Source organism: Dermacentor variabilis, chromosome 8 (assembly GCF_050947875.1).
Source record: "Dermacentor variabilis isolate Ectoservices chromosome 8, ASM5094787v1, whole genome shotgun sequence".
NCBI lineage: Eukaryota > Metazoa > Arthropoda > Arachnida > Ixodida > Ixodidae > Dermacentor > Dermacentor variabilis.
The window spans coordinates 45,330,549-45,350,347 of NC_134575.1; the positions used below are offsets into that span (position 1 = coordinate 45,330,549).

At 45.0% G+C, this 19,799-nt stretch overlaps 1 protein-coding gene across 1 annotated transcript in view; it reads right to left on the minus strand.

Moving 5' to 3' along the window:
- Positions 1 to 325: 325 nt before the first annotated feature.
- Npl4 (nuclear protein localization 4) overlaps positions 326 to 19,799 on the minus strand; it is a 29,705-nt gene continuing 10,231 nt past the window's right edge. Inside the window, exons 9-13 of the mRNA XM_075702082.1 lie at positions 18,449 to 18,575; positions 17,476 to 17,636; positions 7,517 to 7,825; positions 5,015 to 5,120; positions 326 to 3,195 (exon numbers count right to left, since the gene is read on the minus strand). Of these exons, the coding sequence (XP_075558197.1) occupies positions 3,080 to 3,195; positions 5,015 to 5,120; positions 7,517 to 7,825; positions 17,476 to 17,636; positions 18,449 to 18,575 (819 nt within the window). The 3' untranslated portion in view covers positions 326 to 3,079. The remainder of the gene's footprint in view (positions 3,196 to 5,014; positions 5,121 to 7,516; positions 7,826 to 17,475; positions 17,637 to 18,448; positions 18,576 to 19,799) is intronic.

Genomic DNA, 19,799 nt, shown 5'->3' on the forward strand with positions numbered 1-19,799 from the left:
AGCCACTTTGCCGATATGTTGGCTCCAGCGACACCGCTTGTTCGACCATCGTTGTCACTTCCAAGCCTCCGTCTTCCTGTGAACCTGTAATAGTGTGCACTGTGTAGACACTCGCCATCCACTGAGGACACTCCCTTCTGATGGTACTTTAAATTTTGCCCAGAAACTGCTTTATGTGATATGCGCGTTTTCTTTCCTATAATGGAAATGCCACAATAACTGCTACGTCCTGTGCGCTTCCACCCTTCAAGTAATGCCTCTGCTGAGTATTATTCGACAGCTAATGAAACACCTAAAAATCTTTGTTTTTGCAAAACAGACACACTTGACAAGAATATTCTTTATTGAATGTTTTCTTTAACCGAATATACAAATCGCCTTGAAAACTACCCATTTCGTGACGAGCAGCCGCTGTAACAAGAACCAGACACCGAGTTCGTTTAGCCCATAGACTACACGCTTCATTTGGGATGAGCCAAAATTTTGAGAAGAGAGTAGGGGATACAATTTTTTTTTTTTTACAAATGCATTTTTAGCGCCAGCAGCCATGACTAACAGTGCGATAGTGTATGGTTAACTAATTAACCAACGCTTGCTAATTTGCAATTCAGTCCTTAGGGTACACGCTTTGATTGCAGGATTGAAGTTGGTCAATGCTCAAGGGTTGTGAACTTAGCAAGAATCATAATACTAGCACCAGTTTTAATGCAACATCCCTCCCCAACCTTGAAAAAAAAATAAGATTGGAATTTAATGAAAAAGAAGAAACCCTCTCTCTTGGAATACGGGACGAAACAAAGTAAAATGACAAGAGCTTGAGGAATACCTCAAAGGTGGTGCTGGTGTCTTCATTCCTACCATATTCACTAACCTAATTATGCAACGATAAATTCATTCATCCATTACGTACAAAATCCGAGAACTTGTATATATGTACCAGCCAATTACATTCACTTATTACAGTGACATAACGGTGGAGGCGAATTTGTTTAAATCCTAGCATCCTTTTCAAAGTACGTTTTAGAATGTGGAGGCAGAGAACGAAGGTGGGCCTGCCTTGAGCAGCAACTCGCTTTAATTCCACAATTCCAACTAGTGCTCTAAATAAAGGAGTTAATTTGAAATTCAGAAGGGTGTATTACTGGCCTTGTTGGTAGAACATGGCTTATACTTTAAGATAGGAAGGACAACAAAAAGAGGGCACAGAGGAGTGTTATCAAGAAAAGAAGTTATTTGAAAGTGAAACCTGACTAATCCCAGGTTATTAAACCTTTACTGATGTCTGCTGTTACTAGCAATGTGCCACTATAAAAAAAAATGGGGAAAGAAGAGAGAAGAATGCCACATTATCTCCACTACACTATCCTTAATAATTACGGCTCTTCCCCTTTGAAGCATGTGGTACAAAACATTCTAAAAATTTTAATATAGCACACCAATGAAGCAGATTGGCACACACCTGCTTTATCTGTGTCCTCTACTGCACTTCGATGTTATTCAGTGTGTGTTGCTAACAAGGCTGAACCTCAACGCTTGTCGTGGTACAAGGCGTCTGCAAAGGGCTCCATAGCAGTACAAAGCTGAGCCACTTTACTGGTCAAGAAAAGTCTTGCGTAAGATCATGGGTGAGTACAGCAACGAGTTATCTGTTGTGTGAACAAAAGATACCCGCTTTGCTACATTTAGTAGCGTAAGTGTCTTTATACACATTACTACAAATTGTCATTAAAAAATAAATAGCAAACAGGTGTACACTTCTGTTCATTTCAGTTTGCAACTCAAAGCAGCGCTGCTAGTATTTGCAGTTTTGAATGTTTTCTTTCGCAAAGTTTATTATCTTTCAACAATGCACACTTGTTGCTGAGAGCTGACAGATATGTTCAAAAACTATTATGCATTATTTTCCTGCCGTGGCCAAAAAATGTGAAGACAGCCAATGCAGTTGAAGGGTTACTCGAAAGACATGCATGATATTCAGATGTTATCAAAAAAATTCCTTTGCGGATGTATGCCAATCTGAGCAACTGATACGTCAAAGACCGCGAAGCTGTGAGTGAGTTCTCACACCTTTCGGAAGTGCTAGGGGTCTATTCGCTGGCTGCTCTTAGTGATGATTTATCACTGTTGCTGCCTGCGCATTCCCACTGACACCCTGGTCACATGACTTCTCCGAGGCTCCTATGCAGCTTGCGTTTGCTGGCTGCTGTTTACTGCCACGGCCGTACAAACTCGTAACCAACCACGCACGTGGAGCCGGCAAAACACTATGTGCCAAACCAAAATTACGGATTATTGGCCAAGACTGCACAAAGAAGGCGTTCCTCTGTTTGTGTGAGGTGTACAAAAGGCGACTTTTATTTCATAATCATTGTTAATTACGTTTCAAAGCGAAAAAAAAAAAAATATGACAGTCGTGTTGCAGGTTGCTTTGCAGGTCTGACGCAGGTTGGGTTGCTGACTCATATTGACCATGTCGCCGCACGCTGGCCTTCGCTGCATTGCAACGGCTTCAAAACTCCCATTAACAGCTTCGCTGTAAAACCGTTCAAATCGGGTGTGATCATTGTGGACCAGGGCAGTTGCACAATGTTAATGAGGAACTGACCTTCCTTAACGTTCCAGCCGTATGACTGGATCCTTTATTTTATATTTCGAACTGCAGGTATCTGTGTCAGCTTGGATGAGCCAAGAAGGCACAGGTAGCCTCAAAAAGGTACCACCGCCTCAGGGCCACAAACAAGAAAAGAAAAGAAGACATAGGGAAAAGGCACAAGCAAAAACAAAGTCTTTGAACAGGTTTTAAATAAATTATCAGCCCTTGTTCAGGTGCGGGATTGCGTTGCAAAACGCAGCAGTGTGAATCTAGCTGTCCTCCAGCAAATCTCCTGTCGAATTTTAGGAGCAGAAGCTCTTGTTTCTTGGAAACAACCAGTTGAAAACAAAACAGGAAAGGGGCTGCAGCAGTGAAATTTGGGGCAGGAATGAGAGAGCACAATTGAGAGAGAGGAAGAAGTAAACAAAGGAAGAATAAAAGGAAAGTAAGTCCAAGCCAACGCAATGCAGCTGACAAAGTTGTTTCCTATTGCGGCAGGCCACACATCTCGCACGTGCTGCCACTCTTGGTGTTCTGGAAGGTGCAGTGTTGACACGTCCATGACACAGCAGACTGGCCTTCCCTGTTCTCGGCAGTCGTGCCTGCAATGTGGTAACGTCTTGCTTAGCGTGGTAAGTGAACAGTGCAACCGTAGAGGAAAGAGAGAAAGGACACATACAGAGATTCCAACTAGTCCCTAAGAGTTGTATTGAAACAACATGCACCAAACACAGACTACGAGAAACGACAGGTCCTTAAGACTCATTAACAGCGATGGCAGATAGTAATAAGGAAGCTCCAATGCTACTACACCCGAAGTTTTGCAAATCGTGTTCACTGTCCGAATATCCAATGCAATATCCTCTAATGCTGAGTGCACCTTGATCAAATTTCTCTAAATCTTCTGAAATATAGATTCAAATTTACCATGAAATGCATTGCTGTTCCAGTTAACAGTTAATAGCACTGCATTGCCCCCCCTCCCACACACAATGCGGAGACATATTAACTGGAACAGCAGTCAATTTCGCTGCAGTTTTTGTGTAACAGTTGGGCCTCCTTGTAATGAAGTTGCATCCAACATGGAAATACATTTCTTACATCCACAGAGTTCAAGGCAGCATCACCACTCACCTTTTCCGAGTGTGTCGTTTCTGGCTTATCAAACCACCTCTCAGGATAAGAGAGACTATTTTGGTATTAAGGAAGGGTACTTCACTAATACAGCTCAACTTATTTCCCTTTAGCATCCATTTAAAACATAGCATGTACACGGAGATCCACATCAATTTATCCTTGAGGGCACCTACTAGTTGCTGTTAAATGCTATAACGCAAGCTCAAGTGATGACAGCAGTATAAAATTTCAATAAATTCTAATAATCAAAACGCCAGTCTAACGACATACCTGACACTGAGCAATGGCAACATTCAAAAGAACACATTGAGCTCCTCGCATTGTGCCTGGAAACATGCTCCGAATACCGAGGCTTTCCTCTTGCCCTTCAAAATTCAGAGCTCAGCCACCAGACGATTGTACTATGAGGGAAAGCCAATCTCTCAATGCCCACGAGGCACACAGCATGACAATGGGATCGTACTGCTAAGCAGACGACAATGCAGACATATACTAAAATTTGCCAGAAACTATGCATAGACAGCGCAACCTTGGACTGAGTTCGAGGGGTCACGTGTTTTGGCGAGTTTTGCTCTGGAGGAAAGATAAAAGTTGGGCCGAATCTGCGTGCTTTGTTGCAAATGACGTGTAAGCGTGGTGCTGCTACGTCGATGCAGCATATTATATATATATATATATATATATATATATATATATATATATATATATATATATATATATATTCACGTCTTTTACACTGGTGTCATGAAATGGCACACTTTTTTGACATTGTTACATTCTGTAAGCGCTTCACCTGCTTCAGAAACCTGTCGGCATAAAGTTGCCCAAAGCAAGTACTCAACTGGCGTCCTTCCACTAACTTCCAACCACAGGACTGAGATAGCAGGACGAAACTTGTTCGCTACCGGAATTCATTTTTCACAAAACTTCACGCAACATGCATAAAATTGTAGAATGAGCCCAAATTTGTTAACTTTACGGAAAGAGAGTCAGGAAAGTTGACAGGTATGCGCTCTGCTTGTTCCGCAGTGAACCGGTTCGGATCTGAAATGTCCTTTATGTAATGATTCTAAGCATAACGTGACTAGGATGCATGAAGTTAACAGAACACAACACATTCCCGTACTTTTGCTTTCATATGCGACACTATTTCCTTGCTCACGGGTGCAGGTGGCAAGGAAATTATTTCTAGTCCTCACACAGCGTTGCCTGCTATGTATTAAATAGAGTCTGGTGAAGCAAAGTTTTCCAAACCATATATAGAGTTTTAAGCATGGCACATACCTTGTAAGATCTGCTCAAACGTCTGCCACTGGTCATTTGTTGTCCACTGTCGGGCCATGTCCTGGTTCTTTGTGCGAACTGCCTCTAGAAGGGGCACCATGGTCTCCTGGTAACCCAGCACAACGTGCAAGAAAACGCAGAAAATAAATGCAATGTCAATGATAGGAGATGAATGACTACACCATACGAGATCAGACGACAAGACGAGCCACAATCTGCCGGTTTCTTCAGTCTGCGAGCAAAGCAAAGTCCAGAGGGCTACACCACATCTTGCAGACACTGCCTGGTTAGAACTGGTGTTGACAGCCAATGTGAACACTAAGAAATTGCACATAAACTTCGCTACACAAGGCCATCTACCAGACATATGTTAACACTGATTAATTATATGTGGTCATTCCAATTATTCTGGGATGTTCCTGAAAAGATACTTAGTTGGTCTATGCTGTGCACTATATTTGTGCAATAGTTAAGCTCACTAGCCTAATCCCCACCTGAAGCAAGCGCTTAAAACTGTTGCGCAAGTTGTGAAATCTCTGCAGATTTTAATGTGGAACAGCTGCAGATGCGGGAAATATGATGTGAAACTAATGTATCAAGTGCCGACTCAGCTACAGGAAACAACTGCGCCGAAACCAACAAAGACGACTGTCAGTGTAAGTGAAGTTTTGCTTCACGTCTTTTTGGCCAAAGCAGCTTCATGTGCTGCGTCACCCTTCACTGGCTCACCGGCAGTCTGCACTCTGAAAGCATTTGTCTCTGTCGTGTAGTGCGCAGCCAACCTGGAGTGAACACACGGCTGTAAGTGGTGCTACATAACAGGGCATGCCGGGCACTTCCTCTCTGCCACTAAGCAAGCACAGGTGCCCATGCCAAGGCCACAGTGGATGACACCTCCCCACCAACATTCTCCCTCACCGCATCCTCCTCCACGAAGACTTCTGATGCATTCACCCTATTCACAGTCCAACCGCCGAACCCAACATCAAAACCCACCTGACTCCACAAAGACAATGTTGTTTTAAGGGGGGGAGGCAGCAATTGAAATGGTCAAATTGGTCAAATTTTTTTATTTTTTGTTGTTTGTTGAGATCCTTGGACCGTTTTTTTTTCGCTTGTGGTGAAATATTATAACAAAATGTGTTGCAAAAATTGAGAAAACAGCACTTTCCTAGTGTGCCGTCATCAAAAACTGCGAGAAAAATCGGGCTTTGGGAGGTGCCGTCGCACCACGGAGCATGCGGCAGTCTATTGACGCAGCACCATCAGCTTGGTACCACCGCAGACGGGAGAGATCAGAGCTTAAGATAGCTGCAGTGGTGCATTTTTTCACGCAAAACTAAAAGACAAAAAAAAAAGCAATCATGAAAAGAAAAAATTTCCATTGCAAATCGTTACAGCAGTCACGTGGCTGCACGTGGAGCACTCCTATTGGCCAACACAGATTTGAATCACTGGCCCACTTGTTTGGTGCACATTCGGGCAGTGGCGAGATGCGATTTTCGAAGTGTTTCCGAAACCGATGTTTCAGGATCTGCCTGGTTATCTTGCATTTGTTTAGTTGCTTTGCCCTAGCTGGCAAAGATAACATATGTTCACTTTTCTTTGCAGCAGAGAAGCTATTTCCGAGGGGCCCAAAGGTAGACGAGCCTGTCAAGGGATGTTGTAGATTAAGGAAAGCTTGGAATGCAAAGATAAGGCTGCCTACTGAAGTGAACACAGTTGATTGTGATGGACCCTTGTGTGATTGCTGGCTGTGATAAGATCGCAAGGCATTTGAAGACCGCCAACAAGCTGCATGATACTGCTAAAAAAATGCCATGGATTGCATTGAAATGTAAAGAAAACGTGAAACAAAAGAAAACCTCACTGGCTGGTAAAGAACTGCTGTCCTGGCAGGTTTTAGGCACCCTAAGGCTTTCTTGCAATGATTCTTACAAACGAAACCTTAGGCAACATTTTCTCAGCCTTTAATTTTTGGGCAGTTGCTGTCACTCATACCTTTGCCATTTCGCAAATAATGAAGGTGGAATCGTTCTGTTTCATGCATATATATGCTGAGGCATTGAGGAGTGCTATAAAAGTGTCCATTCTTGCATGCCATAAATATTTTTACAATTCGTCTTTTGCAAAAGTCATTTGTCAGTGGCAATATACGTAATAAAGTTGAACAATCGTTTTCTTATGCCTACTGTGCAGTAAAGGATAAGCAAGTAGCTTTAAAGCACAGAATAGGCCTTTGTGGACATTAAGACACACAAAGCAAGAGCAATTCAAGTCAGGTTAATTAATTAGTTTGGGGATGACAATTAGATTATGCCTATTATTGTAAATAAAGAACTACAACAGATACATCAGAACTGATTTCAGGTCTGATATCAGCATAAGAAATTACATACACATAGCAAATTTCATCAAGTATTTTACATAAATAACAAAAATAGTTTCACTGGACCCCCCCCCCCCTTCCCAAATAAGAAATATGCATTCACAGCACCATACCCTGAGTGGCACCATGTCCTGTGAGCCCAGATACAGCAACAGGTGGAAGTCAGAGAAGGCCTCAAGGGCGTTGTCAGCGCCAGCGTTGTTAGCAGTGAACTGCGACAGGTGCGTGGCCACGGCCCCCAGGTCCTGGATGTGTCCCTCAAGGAGCCGGTTTTCTACGGGGAAGCGCCGTTTGCCCGGTGCCGCGCAGAAGGTCGGCTCCTTAGGGTCCTTTGGTGTTGACACGGGCACGTCCACCAGCAGGTACTCGATGGGCAGCGGCCGTGCCAGCTGGGTCACCTCGTTGCCATAAGTGTCTGTGTACTGCAAAGCCGCAAAGGGTCGCAATGATTGTTCATGCAGTGCCAAACAACAACTAAAAACAAATAAAAATGCCAGATACATGGGCTAAGCTGCTGACTTTATTAGAGGTGTAATTTTGTGCAGAGGTCCCAAATGCTGACGGATGCATTTCAAAGGGGCTGTGAACCATTTTTTTTTCTTCGGGAAATGCATTTGATGTTAAAAATAGACTATTTCAGAAATCTTTTGCCAGAAGACTTACTTCAATGCATTCAGCAGAAGCGGAGTTATTGGCAATCAAAGATCACCCATGGTCTCCTTCTTGGTGCTCCAATTACTTCTTCAATGCCTTGCACTGAGAAGGCAATGACGGATCCGGGCGTGCCCATACCGCTCCGCCTACTGAATATCACTGTGGCATGCAGTTTAAATTTGATTTTAGATGTTCCTGGAGACGCCACTACTTCCAATTTTGGCACATGCGATGAGCCACACTCAGAGGCTGCCCCTCAACTTACAGTGGAGTTCATGGTGTCTCATCCCTTTGCTGTGCTACAGTGTACTAGACACTTGCAGGTGGCTATTGTCGTGAAGTGGCAAGTACCACGTTTCCTTCTGCACTCATCTCTACGACAATCCCAAAATTTCCAACGCAAAACGTCATCTTTATGTTCGCTGGCAATGAGCTTCGACCAAGACGGCGACACATCTTGAAACTCGAGAAGCAAACGACCTGTTCCAGTCGGATATCGGCACTCGGGCAGGATCACCATGCACCTGGAGCCCCATCATCTACAGAGACCACTCAGAGCAGGCAGTTGCCCACATCCAAATTGCACATTTAGAAGTGCCGTCAATAGCTCAATGCAAAGCGACGTCAGTCAAGGAGCATAAGGAGCTGCCAGGAGTGAACATGCGCTGGCAAGAATATGTGTGGTCTGACCTTAAGTTTTGAGTGGTTTGGGGCATGCTGAATGTTCAAAACTAATCGAAATTAATGAGGCCAGACGGCTATGACTATGATATGATTATATGATATGACACCGATAAGCAGTATGGCTAAAGTTTAGCTGTAGTGTGGGCAGCTGTGGACAAGCCATGAGCAGACGATAGTCAGCTTGTTCAGAAAGTATGCAATTCTTATCAAAATTTAAGATGCAGATTTTCGCTTACTTCGGCCTGTTTATTAAACTATGCCAATAAATATACCCAGTAACAGTAAGAAGAAGTGCGCTGATCCAAATTCCCTTTCTGATGGATCTTATGGGAATCTGCTACAGCAGACATTCATTAATTCAACTCCGGTTAATTAGATTTTTCGGTTAATTCAATCCCAACCAAAGGTCCCAGCTGGTTACCCATGGATTTCTATGGGCCCAAACTTTCGTCATGTCGATCCTAATATTGGCTTTTGTCATGATAATTTGGACTTCACCAGCCAACACATGTATGCGCCTGGCCCCTATGGTGACCCTAATAGCGACCGCTATTGCCTCGGCAGAGTTTAGGCGACAGTGAACGTGTTGAACATACGTCATGTCCCGTTAAAAACGCTTACTTTTGGCCCGCCCTAGGAAGATTTTCAAGCAGTAACAGTAGCTCTCATTGTCTGATTATGGTATTTACGCGATTCTAAAGTGAAACTTTTTATTTTTATTTTCCATAGAAAATGAAACCGAAAGCCTCATTGAAGCGTTTATATGCCTTTGCCACATTGCACAGCCGTGTCGCGGAGAAGCTGACTTTAAAAACCACGCGGGGAAGCTGCTTTTTTGAGAAACCGGTCGCCATTGCGCAATACATATAGACCTTTCCTCATTTTTTACGCTAAAACATTAGGCTTGTGTTAGAAACTAACCTCTTGTTTAAAGCACGCAACCTCACGGCATAAACTCCAGAGGTGACTTTTGTCATCGTCGATATTAGAGGTGTCATCACAAAGTAGTCCCCATTTTATTGAAAACCAGTGGCAATAAGATGATTAAATCATTATTATATGGTGCTGCATGCACCTAGCTTCAAGTTAGAGCTTAAATTCATCGCTTCTAGTTCAATTTTGTAAAAAGGCAAGAGCCATGGTCCATGGGGATGAACATAGGATAGGGTCTTGGGAGGCTATATAGTCTACATCCATTAATTCGTCTCTCATTGTACCGACAAAATTGATCAAATTATCCGGTCAGTTGAATTAAGCAAGATGCAGAAGAGATGCCAAAACACATTGCTGATTCATTTCGCAGTATCAGTGCGATTCTAACATGCTCTCAAATCAAACGTACGGCCGCCTTCTTTGTGTTTAAAGCAGAAAAATAATGCGGAAATCACATTGCCATTCTTAAACAAAGTGGAAATCTAACGCACACCCAATTATTTAGCAAGAGAAACGGGCAAGGGTCTAATATGTACTGCGCAATAGAGGCCGGTTTTTTCCACTCAACTTGGCCGCACGCGTTCTTTAAAAAAAAAGTAAGCTTTGCCGCAGCACACCAGTGTTATGAGGTAAAGCTTACAAATGCTGCAAACACGGTTTTGATTTTGTGTTCTACTGCACCCCGCAAGGCCCATCTTCGGCCCAATTTTCTTGGAAAAATATTCACCGATGATTACGATACTCCCTAACGCGAAATTTAAGCGCAGCTCTATACGCGTTTTCATTTCGCGATATATCGGTTGGCACAGACCATCTGTCTCATGCGGCACATTGCAATGAATCCAAGTGCAGCGCGACTACCTCGCTAATCTGGAGATCGGGAGAACCAGCACGTGGGTTATGCGTGGGCGTGATTCACAGCAGCCGTCGAATACAGACCTCGCGGACAACACACACTACGCCGGCGCCATCTCGTAGCCATCGTCCCCGCACTACACTTTTCTTCTCACGCTTTTGCCATACCCTCCCCTGCTTTCCGCCTGATGGCTCCACTGCGCCCTCCTTTCTGCTTTCCTACTCGCGCCTTTCATCCCTCGCTGTGCTCCACGTTCACTTTCATCTTTCGTTGTGCTCATTCGCTCGGTTACGCTGACGCTCGCCGCAGGAACGGGCGCCTAAGAGCGGCGCTCTAAAATTAGGCGCTCGTTATAATCTGTTAAGTACCGTAATCAGCCATCGTGAGCTACAGTTAATGCTTGAAAAGCTTCACGGGGCTGGCTGAAAATAGTTTTTGAAGGGAAATAATGTGTTTTCAACACATTCACTGTCCCCTAGCCAAGTCGAGACAGGCGCTGCCACTACAAGAGTCACTGCTTGGGTCACCTTAGCGAACGAGCACGTGCATGCTGGCTGGTCAACTTCGTATTATCTGGTCAAGGCCAATTACAGCATGGAAAAAATGAAAGATTGGGCCCATAAAATTGCACGGGTGTTGGCCGGGACCTTTGCTCAGGACTGAAGTAACCAAGAAATTGAATTAACCGGACGACTTCAATGCAAAAGTGGGGAAAAAGCAGGCTGGTGAACAAGCAATTGGCAACTACGGCATTGATTCTAGGAACACTAGAGGAGAGATGATGGAATTCGCAGAAAAGAATAAGCTGCAAATAGTGAACACCTTTTTCAGGAAGTGTAGCAACAGAAAGTGGACCTGGAAAGTCCCTAGTGGTAAAACAAGAAATAAAATAGACCATACTTCCTGCCGATCCCCAGCATAGTGCAGGATGTAGAAGTGTTAGGCAGTGTAAAAATGCAGTGATCATCGGTTAGTGAGGTCTAGGATTAACCTCAATATGAAGAGAGAAAGAGCAAAATTGGTCAAGAAGAAACAGGTCTACCTAGATACAGTAAGGGCAAAAGCAGACCAATTTAAGCTGGTGCTTGCAAACAAATATTTAGCCTAGAACAGAGAGATGAAGATGACATAGAGGTAATGAATGAAACCGTAACTCGACTAGCTTCAGAGGCAGCAATTGAAGTAGGAGGCATAGGACCTAGGCAACCAGCAGGGAAGGCCTCCCAAGTAACGAAAGACCTCATAAAGAAATGACACAGATTGAAAGAGTCCAACTCAAGCGATCAGATAGAATTGGCAGAACTGTCAAAACTGATCAACAAGCAGAAAGTAAGGGATATTTGAAATTATAACATAAGAAAGACTGAGGAAGCAGTAAAAGATGGATGCAGCATGACATCAGTGAGAAGAAAACTTGGCATAGGACAAGCCAAAATGTATGCACTGAAAGATGAGCAGGGTTTCAAAGATATAGGAAAAGCAGTGGAAGAGTTCTATACAGTGAAACCTCGTTTAACCATAGTTCGCCGGAGCTCGGAAAAAGTACATACTAAATGGTAGTACTGCTTAACCGAAATAGCATGAGATCGCCCACTTACCTTTCAAAAATAGAACTCAGAGAGAGTGCAATAAAAGGGCAAAAACATGCAGTATTTACTCACTTCAAGCGACAAAAATCTGTTATTTTCGTTTGATGCCGCGGCGGCCTAGCAGCGACGACAGCGGCCTCAAACTTACTGAAGCTGCGAGCCAGCTTTTCAGCCAGCCCCCTCTTCTCAGCAAACACTCACATGGCAGATTCCTTGTTGGCGTTGCATATTCTCCATGCACGGACGCGGTAGCGCTGCAGAAGTCATGGGGCATTGAGGGGTCTGCTCTCATCGCGACGACTGCATTCACGAGGCTGACGTAACGCGCAGCTTCTGCCACTGTCGGGCCTGAATCGCCCGTGCTGTCGCCTTCCATGTTGTCCTCATCACTGTTGTTAGGGTACACTTCGGCAACAGATACACCGATGGCGAAAAGTTGGACCTCGTAGCCGACATCTCTTCGTGGTTGCAGCAGCGCTGCCGAGAAACTTCTTCGCACTCCAAATACCACACGTAGTCAACGGTAGACCCCCGTCCCGTGCCACTGTCGACATTTTCGTGCCACATTCGATACCACGAACCATGTCCAATTTTTCTTCTATGCTGAGCGCCCGGTGCTTTTTATCCGAGCTTCGGAATGCTGCGAGTTCTTGCTTGCTCGACACCACAACGCTCTCTGGCAAGGCGCTGAAATGATGTTTATGTTGATGTGGCTTCACACGCAAATGCACAGGACACTTGGAGGCCGTTGTGCTGATCTCTGAAGCTTGTTGTTCTGCCAGGCTGCCCGAAGGAGACGACCCACTGCCGTGTTTGCGCGATGAGGAGTGGAAACACTACGTGTTAACCGATACGTACGCAATAAGCTGGTACGGTTTATGCGGATACAAAACACATTATGTTCAATGGACACTGAGTCGGGGATTTCGCTTTACTACGTTTAAAACGAAACTACTGTTTAGGCTGGCAATTGCAACTGCAGTGGTGGCATAGACGTAGAGTATTCACCTCGCGTGCAAGAAGACAGTGGTTCGAATTTCGGTGCCGCGCATTTTTCCACTGGATTAAAAAAAAATATTCACGTGTAGATAAAACTGCATAAACAGGCCTGGAGTGCGGCCTGATCCTGGTGACCAGAACCGGTAACGCACTCCCTCACCAGAGCAGGATTGGCCACCCTGGTGCGGTACTTGGCCACAACCTCCTATGTGAATACAACAATCAAGCCCTGGCCCTCAGTCCCCAGCGGCTGCGAAGCAATTGACCACGGCAGCGGTCAGACCTGTGACGCAGCAGAGGGTGCTGAGAATACCTGGGTCCGAACAGGCCGCCATTGGAATCTGAACCTGGCAACGTTTAACGCTAGAATATTATCTAGTGAAGCGAATCTAGCAGTGCTATTGGAGGAATTAGAGGTTAGTAAATGGGATATCATAGGGCTCAGTAAGGTTAGGAGGACAAAAGAAGCATATACAGTGCTAAAAAGCGGGCACATACTGTGCTACCGGGGTTTAGCGGAGAGACGAGAACTAGAAGTCGGATTCCTGATTAATAAGGATATAGCTGGCAACATAAAGGAATTGTATAGCATTAACGAGAGGGTGGCAGGTCTTGATGTGAAACTTAATAAGAGGTACAAATTGAAGGTCGTGCAGGTCTGCGCCCCTACATCCAGTCATGATGACCAGGAAGTCGAAAGCTTCTATGAAGATGTGGAATCGGCGATGGGTAAAGTAAAAAAATACTCTATACTGATGCGCGACTTCAATGCCAGGGTAGGCAAGAAGCAGGCTGGAGACGAGACAAGTCAGTGGGGGAATATGGCATAGACTCTAGGAATAGCAGGGGAGAGTTATAACTTATTAGTAAAGTTTGCAGAACAGAATAATATGCGGATAATGAATACCTTCTTCCGCAAGCGGGATAGCAGAAAGTGGATGTAGAGGAGCCCGAATGGCGAGACTAGAAATGAAGTATACTTTATGCTCTGCGCTGACCCTGGCATCATACATGATGTGGACGTGTTCGGCAAGGTGCGCTGCAGTGACCATAGGATGGTAAGAACTCGAATTAGCCTAGGCTTGAGGAGGGAACAGAAGAAACTGGTACGTAAGAAGCCGATCAACAAGTTACCGGTAAGAGGGAAAGTAGAGGAGTTCTGGACCAAGCTACAGTACAGGTATTTGGCTTTAACTGAGGAAGAGGACCTTAATGTTGAAGCGATGAACGACAATCTTATGGGCATGATTAAGGAGTGTGCAATAGAAGTCGGTGGTAACTCCGTTAGACAGGAGACCAGTGAGCTATCGCAGGAGACGAAAGATCTGATCAAGAAACGCCAATGTATGAAAGCCTCTAACCCTACAGTTGGAATAGAACTGTCAGAACTTTCCAAGTTAATCAACAAGCGTAAGACAGCTGACATACGGAACTATAATATAGATGGAATTGAACATGCGCTCAGGAACAGAGGAAGCCTAAAAGCAGTGAAGAAGAAACTAGGAATTAGAAAGGATCAGATGTACGCGTTAAGAGACAAAGCCGGCAATATCATTACTAATATGGATGAGATAGTTCAAGTGGCTGAGGAGTTCTATAGAGATTTATACAGTACCAGTGGCACCCACAACGATAATGGAAGAGATAATAGTCTAGAGGAACTTGAAATCCCACTAGCAACGCCGGAACAAGTAAAGAAAGCCTTGGGAGCTATGCAAAGGGGGAAGGCAGCTGGGGAGGATCAGGTAACAGCAGATTTGTTGAAGGATGGTGGGCAGATTGTTCTAGAGAAACTGGCCACCCTGTATACACAATGCCTCATGACTTCCGAGCGTACCGGAATCTTGGAAAAACGCTAACGTAATCCTAATCCATAAGAAAGGGGACGCCCAAGACTTGAAAAATTATAGACCAATCAGCTTACTGTCAGTTGCCTACAAACTATTTACTAAGGTAATCGCAAATAGAATCAGGAACACCTTAGACTTCTGTCAAGCAAAGGACCAGGCAGGATTCCGTAAAGGCTACTCAACAATAGACCATATTCACACTATCAATCAGGTGATAGAAAAATGTGCGGAATATAACCAACCTTTATATATAGCTTTCATTGATTACGAGAAAGCGTTTGATTCTGTCTAAACATCAGCAGACATGGAGGCATTACGGAATCAGGGTGTAGGTGAGCCGCATGTAAAAATACTGAAATATATCTATAGCGTCTCCACAGCTACCGTAGTCCTCCATAAAGAAAGCAACAAAATCCCAATAAAGAAAGGTGTCGGGCAGGGAGATACCATCTCTCCAATGCTATTCACAGCGTGTTTACAGGAGGTATTCAGAGACCTGGTTGGGAAGAATTGGGGATAAGAGTTTATGGAGAACACCTTAGTAACTTGCGATTCGCTGATGATATTGCCTTGCTTAGTAACTCAGGGAACCAATTGCAATGCATGCTCAATGATCTGGACAAGCAAAGCAGAAGGGTGGGTCTAAAAATTAATCTGCAGAAAACTTAAGTAATGTTTAACAGTCTCGGAAGGTAACAGCAGTTTTCGATAGGTTGCGAGGCACTGGAAGTGGTAAGGGAATACATCTACTTAGGGCAGGTAGTGACCGCAGATCCGGATCATGAGACTGAAATAATCAGAAGAATAAGAATGGTCTGGGGTGCGTTTGGCAGGCATTCTCATATCATGAACAGCAGGTTACCATTATCCCTCAAGAGAAAAGTGTATAACAGCTGTGTCTTACCAGTACTCATGTATGGGGCAGAAACCTGGAGGCTTACGAAAAGGGTTCTACTTAAATTGAGGACGACGCAACAAGCTATGGAAAGAAGAATGATGGGTGTAACAAGGCATAAGGAAAGAGCAGATTGGGTGAGGGAACAAATGCGAGTTAATGACGTCTAGTTGAAATCAAGAAAAATGGACATGGGCAGGACATGTAATGATGGAAGATAACCGATGGTGATTAAGGGTTAGGGACTAGATTCCAAAGGAATGGAAGTGTAGCGGGTGCCGGCAGAAAGTTAGGTGGGCGGATGAGATCAAGAAGTTTGCAGGGACAACGTGGCCACAATTAGTACAGTAGAACCCCGCTGTTACGTTCCTCACTGCTGCGTTTTCCCGGCTGCTACGTCGTTTTCATCCGGTCCCGGCATAGCTTCCATAGGATCCAATGTATAAGGAACCCCGCTGTTACGTCGCAACTTAGCCCCCCGAACCCGCCTGGGCTAAAGTAGGCAACGCGCTCCAACCGCCATTTTGGCTTTTGACGAGTTTTGGCCGGGCTTGGCTATGGAACTGGCTGCAAGAAGCCGCACGCCAGTTCGAGAGGCCGCCATCGAATTGGCGTGCGGCTTCTTGCAGCCAGCTCCATAGCCAAGCCCGGCCAAAACTCGCCAAAAGCCAAAATGGCGGTCACATACGACGACTATGTCGCCGTGGATGTTGTTGTCGGGACGTCAGAGTGTCAGAGCATCGCCGAGATCGTTGGGATCTCGGTCGCGAGTGAAGTCGCAGACTGCGATGCACGAGCCGCATGATGCCGGGGAGTTGCCAAATCGTAGCTTTCGAAAAGCCGTTGCGGCTCTGGACCTCCTCCGCAGGTACGTCGCACCTCACAGCGACGCTGACAGCAATGCGGCCTTCCAGGCTATTGAGAAACGTGTAGTGATTTCTAGCGAGCGAAAGAAACGGCAAGCCACAATTCTGGACTTTTTTTTAGGTCCTAAGCGCACTCTGTGGAAATAAATTGTCTATAGTTGAAGCTGCACTTTTTTTCATTCATTTTCGGAGCTTTCCTCACTGTTGCGTTTTCCTGGCTGTTACGTTTTTTTCCCCGGTCCGGTGAAAAACGTATGAACGGGGTTCCACTGTACATGACCGGGGTAGTTGGAGAAGTATGGGAGAGGCCTTTGCCTTGCAGTGGGCGTAACCAGGCTGATAGTGACATGGTAGTGACATGATTCTGCTAACAGCAGCCAAGGCTTGCGCTCGCAAGTAAACATAGTGCATTTCATACTGGAATCACAAAGGCGCACATATGTAATTTGATGTAACCTTGCATTCACAAGTTGTTGCAATACATAGACTAGTTATTCTGTACAAAGCACAATGTATGAAAATGCGTGCACAACAAACACACCGAGCGAGATGTCTACGGCCACGCTAATTGCGCAGCTACTGCAGTGTTGCTTACAGAGCATGGAATTGGAGTACTATGGAGTGGATTGCAGAGAGACCTTGTGGATTGCTGCTCAGCCCATACTGCTGTGCTTGCGGTGGACAGACTCGCACACCGTTGAGGTGGCACAGCGCAGGCACACACACACACACACACGCACACACACCTTGTAGAAGACGTCAGGCACGTACTGGGCGTTGGAGGATTCTCGGACGTAGCCGAGCTCGGGGGCATCGTGCGTGGGCACCAAGCAGTTGTCCCGCACCAGCGCCATGCACTGGTTGGACACCTGGTAGCCCTCCATGTGCACCCGGTGCTCAGAGTCACCTGTACACGCACGTGACAGAAGAAACACGAGGGATGAATTCCACTGGTCGATCTGGTTCCCACTCTTCTTGCCCCGTGGTGGACTTGTTTTCCACTGGACCATTTAGAGAGGGCTTGCACTTTGCACAGGTTATCTTGCATAAAAGCACAACTGCAATGAAATTTGACTTTGGCTACATTGGCAACACATAAGCAGTATTCAAATAGCACCTATGCAGATGACGTGGTCATGGTTAGCTGATATGACAAAAATCGCAAACCAAGGCAATCATGTGTAGGCGCTGCACTGTTTCACAATGTGCATGCGAGTCAATTGCGACATTTCCTTTAGTTTCAGAATCAAAAACGTCGCTTCTTGTTGGTTTTCCGTTGCGCACACGCTAACACTTCAAGCATAAAGTTTCGCATGGAGATTACTCCATATCGACACTATCTGCAACCTAGGCTCTTTACACATTGCGAAACTTAGTTGGAGTTGGCCTACAGCTCACTCTGTAGCACAGTAAGTTGCTTTGCACAGCTCTGCACGAGTACACACACAAACTAGCCTCCTCCAGACAGTGCTAGCGTGTTCTAAGTGACGCTCTACTGGATCTGCCTCGGCAATCATACTACAATTTCCCACGGAAGTTTCACGACCAGACAAAGAAAATGAAAAAAAGAAAAAAGATTACTGAGGGACTCTGGTGCCACCTTAGCGAAGCGCTCGAATGAATGATCCCGTGTGGCTGCTCAATGCAAGAGTGAGGACAGGAGAGCAGCGGCAATGCACAAGTCAGTGTGCATTGCCACTGGTCAGTGGTCACACTGACCTGTGACGCAGACTGTGACAAACTTGGAGCCAAAGTAGCCGTCGGGAGACAGACGGCAGGGATTCGGGTGGCTGTTCTGAAAGTGGCCGGCCATGATGCACTCCTGTGCGCTCAGGAAGCAAGACTCCTGCAGGGAGGAAGAAAAACGGCCAACCATGGCGTATCACTGTTGGACAGGCGCAGCGGTGCGTCAATGAGCGCCTAAGAGAGCGCAACAGTAAGGTGTAAAAAAAATGCGCCGATGGGCACATCATATTTTGATAAGTCCTGCATAGTTTATTGTAACCCGGAGCGCTGTTTTTGCTTGACTGAATAATAGGCCACGGAAATGCAGTATGATGATTTAGTCTGGGCGAGTACACCGTATACTTCACTTGCAAGCAAAGAATTTAGATATTTAGAGGGTGCGCAGGACAGTTTTGGATGAATGGTGCTTTGTGCCTGACAAATGACATTTTAACATTTGTCTCTACAGATTTCCTTTCTTCATATTTATATCCAACTGCTTTTTGCATTAAAGTTCAGTTGAAGTCAGCGCTTGTGCTTTGTGTTTCGTTGCTCCTGTGACCCCATTAATTATGTGCTACCTGCAATGAGGAACAAAAACATTGCCACTTACATACAGAGGTATATGTGAGTTATGCGAGCGTTGCTTGTGCTATGCTGTGTGTACATTACGTGCACAAACAATTCCACTCATCAAGCACGTAATCAACTAAAATTCATCAATTCAGCTTGCAAGCAACAATTCGGGGGCATGTTATAGTGCAAAATTCAAGCCAGCTAGTAGGCAAAGCATACCCATTTGCCAGCAACCTCGTGCCTTGCACCACTTTCCGAGAAATATGCCCGGAAAATGTGTGGCATACTGGATGGATGTTCCAAGTTAACACTTGAAGCGACTGCATTTTTCAAAAGTCCAGTTAACCATCAACTACTAATGGAGCTACACCATATCTAAAGTTCTGGCCGAGAGAACCACGAAGCTGCCTGTTTTGTAAAGGCCACCTGCTCTGTAGCCTCAACTCCACACAGCCTATCTTGAACAATCATGTAGTTTAAGATGTGGCATTTTTTGCACAAAAATCTATACAACCGATTATAATTGCAATTAAGTATTGTTGAAAGGCTCTAAAAAAAAAGAACACATTCCATTAAGTGTTTTTCTGGATGGTTACTTACAAGGGAACATACATACAAGAATGTCTGACAATAAAGATGTTTTTGTATGAATTTTCTCGTTTATATATATAGAGAGAGAGAGAAAAGGAGGAAGAGGTTGAAAAGCTCGTTGGACTCTCCCCCCCCCCACCCCCACCCCCCCCCCATCCAGAATGGACAATCGGTTTGT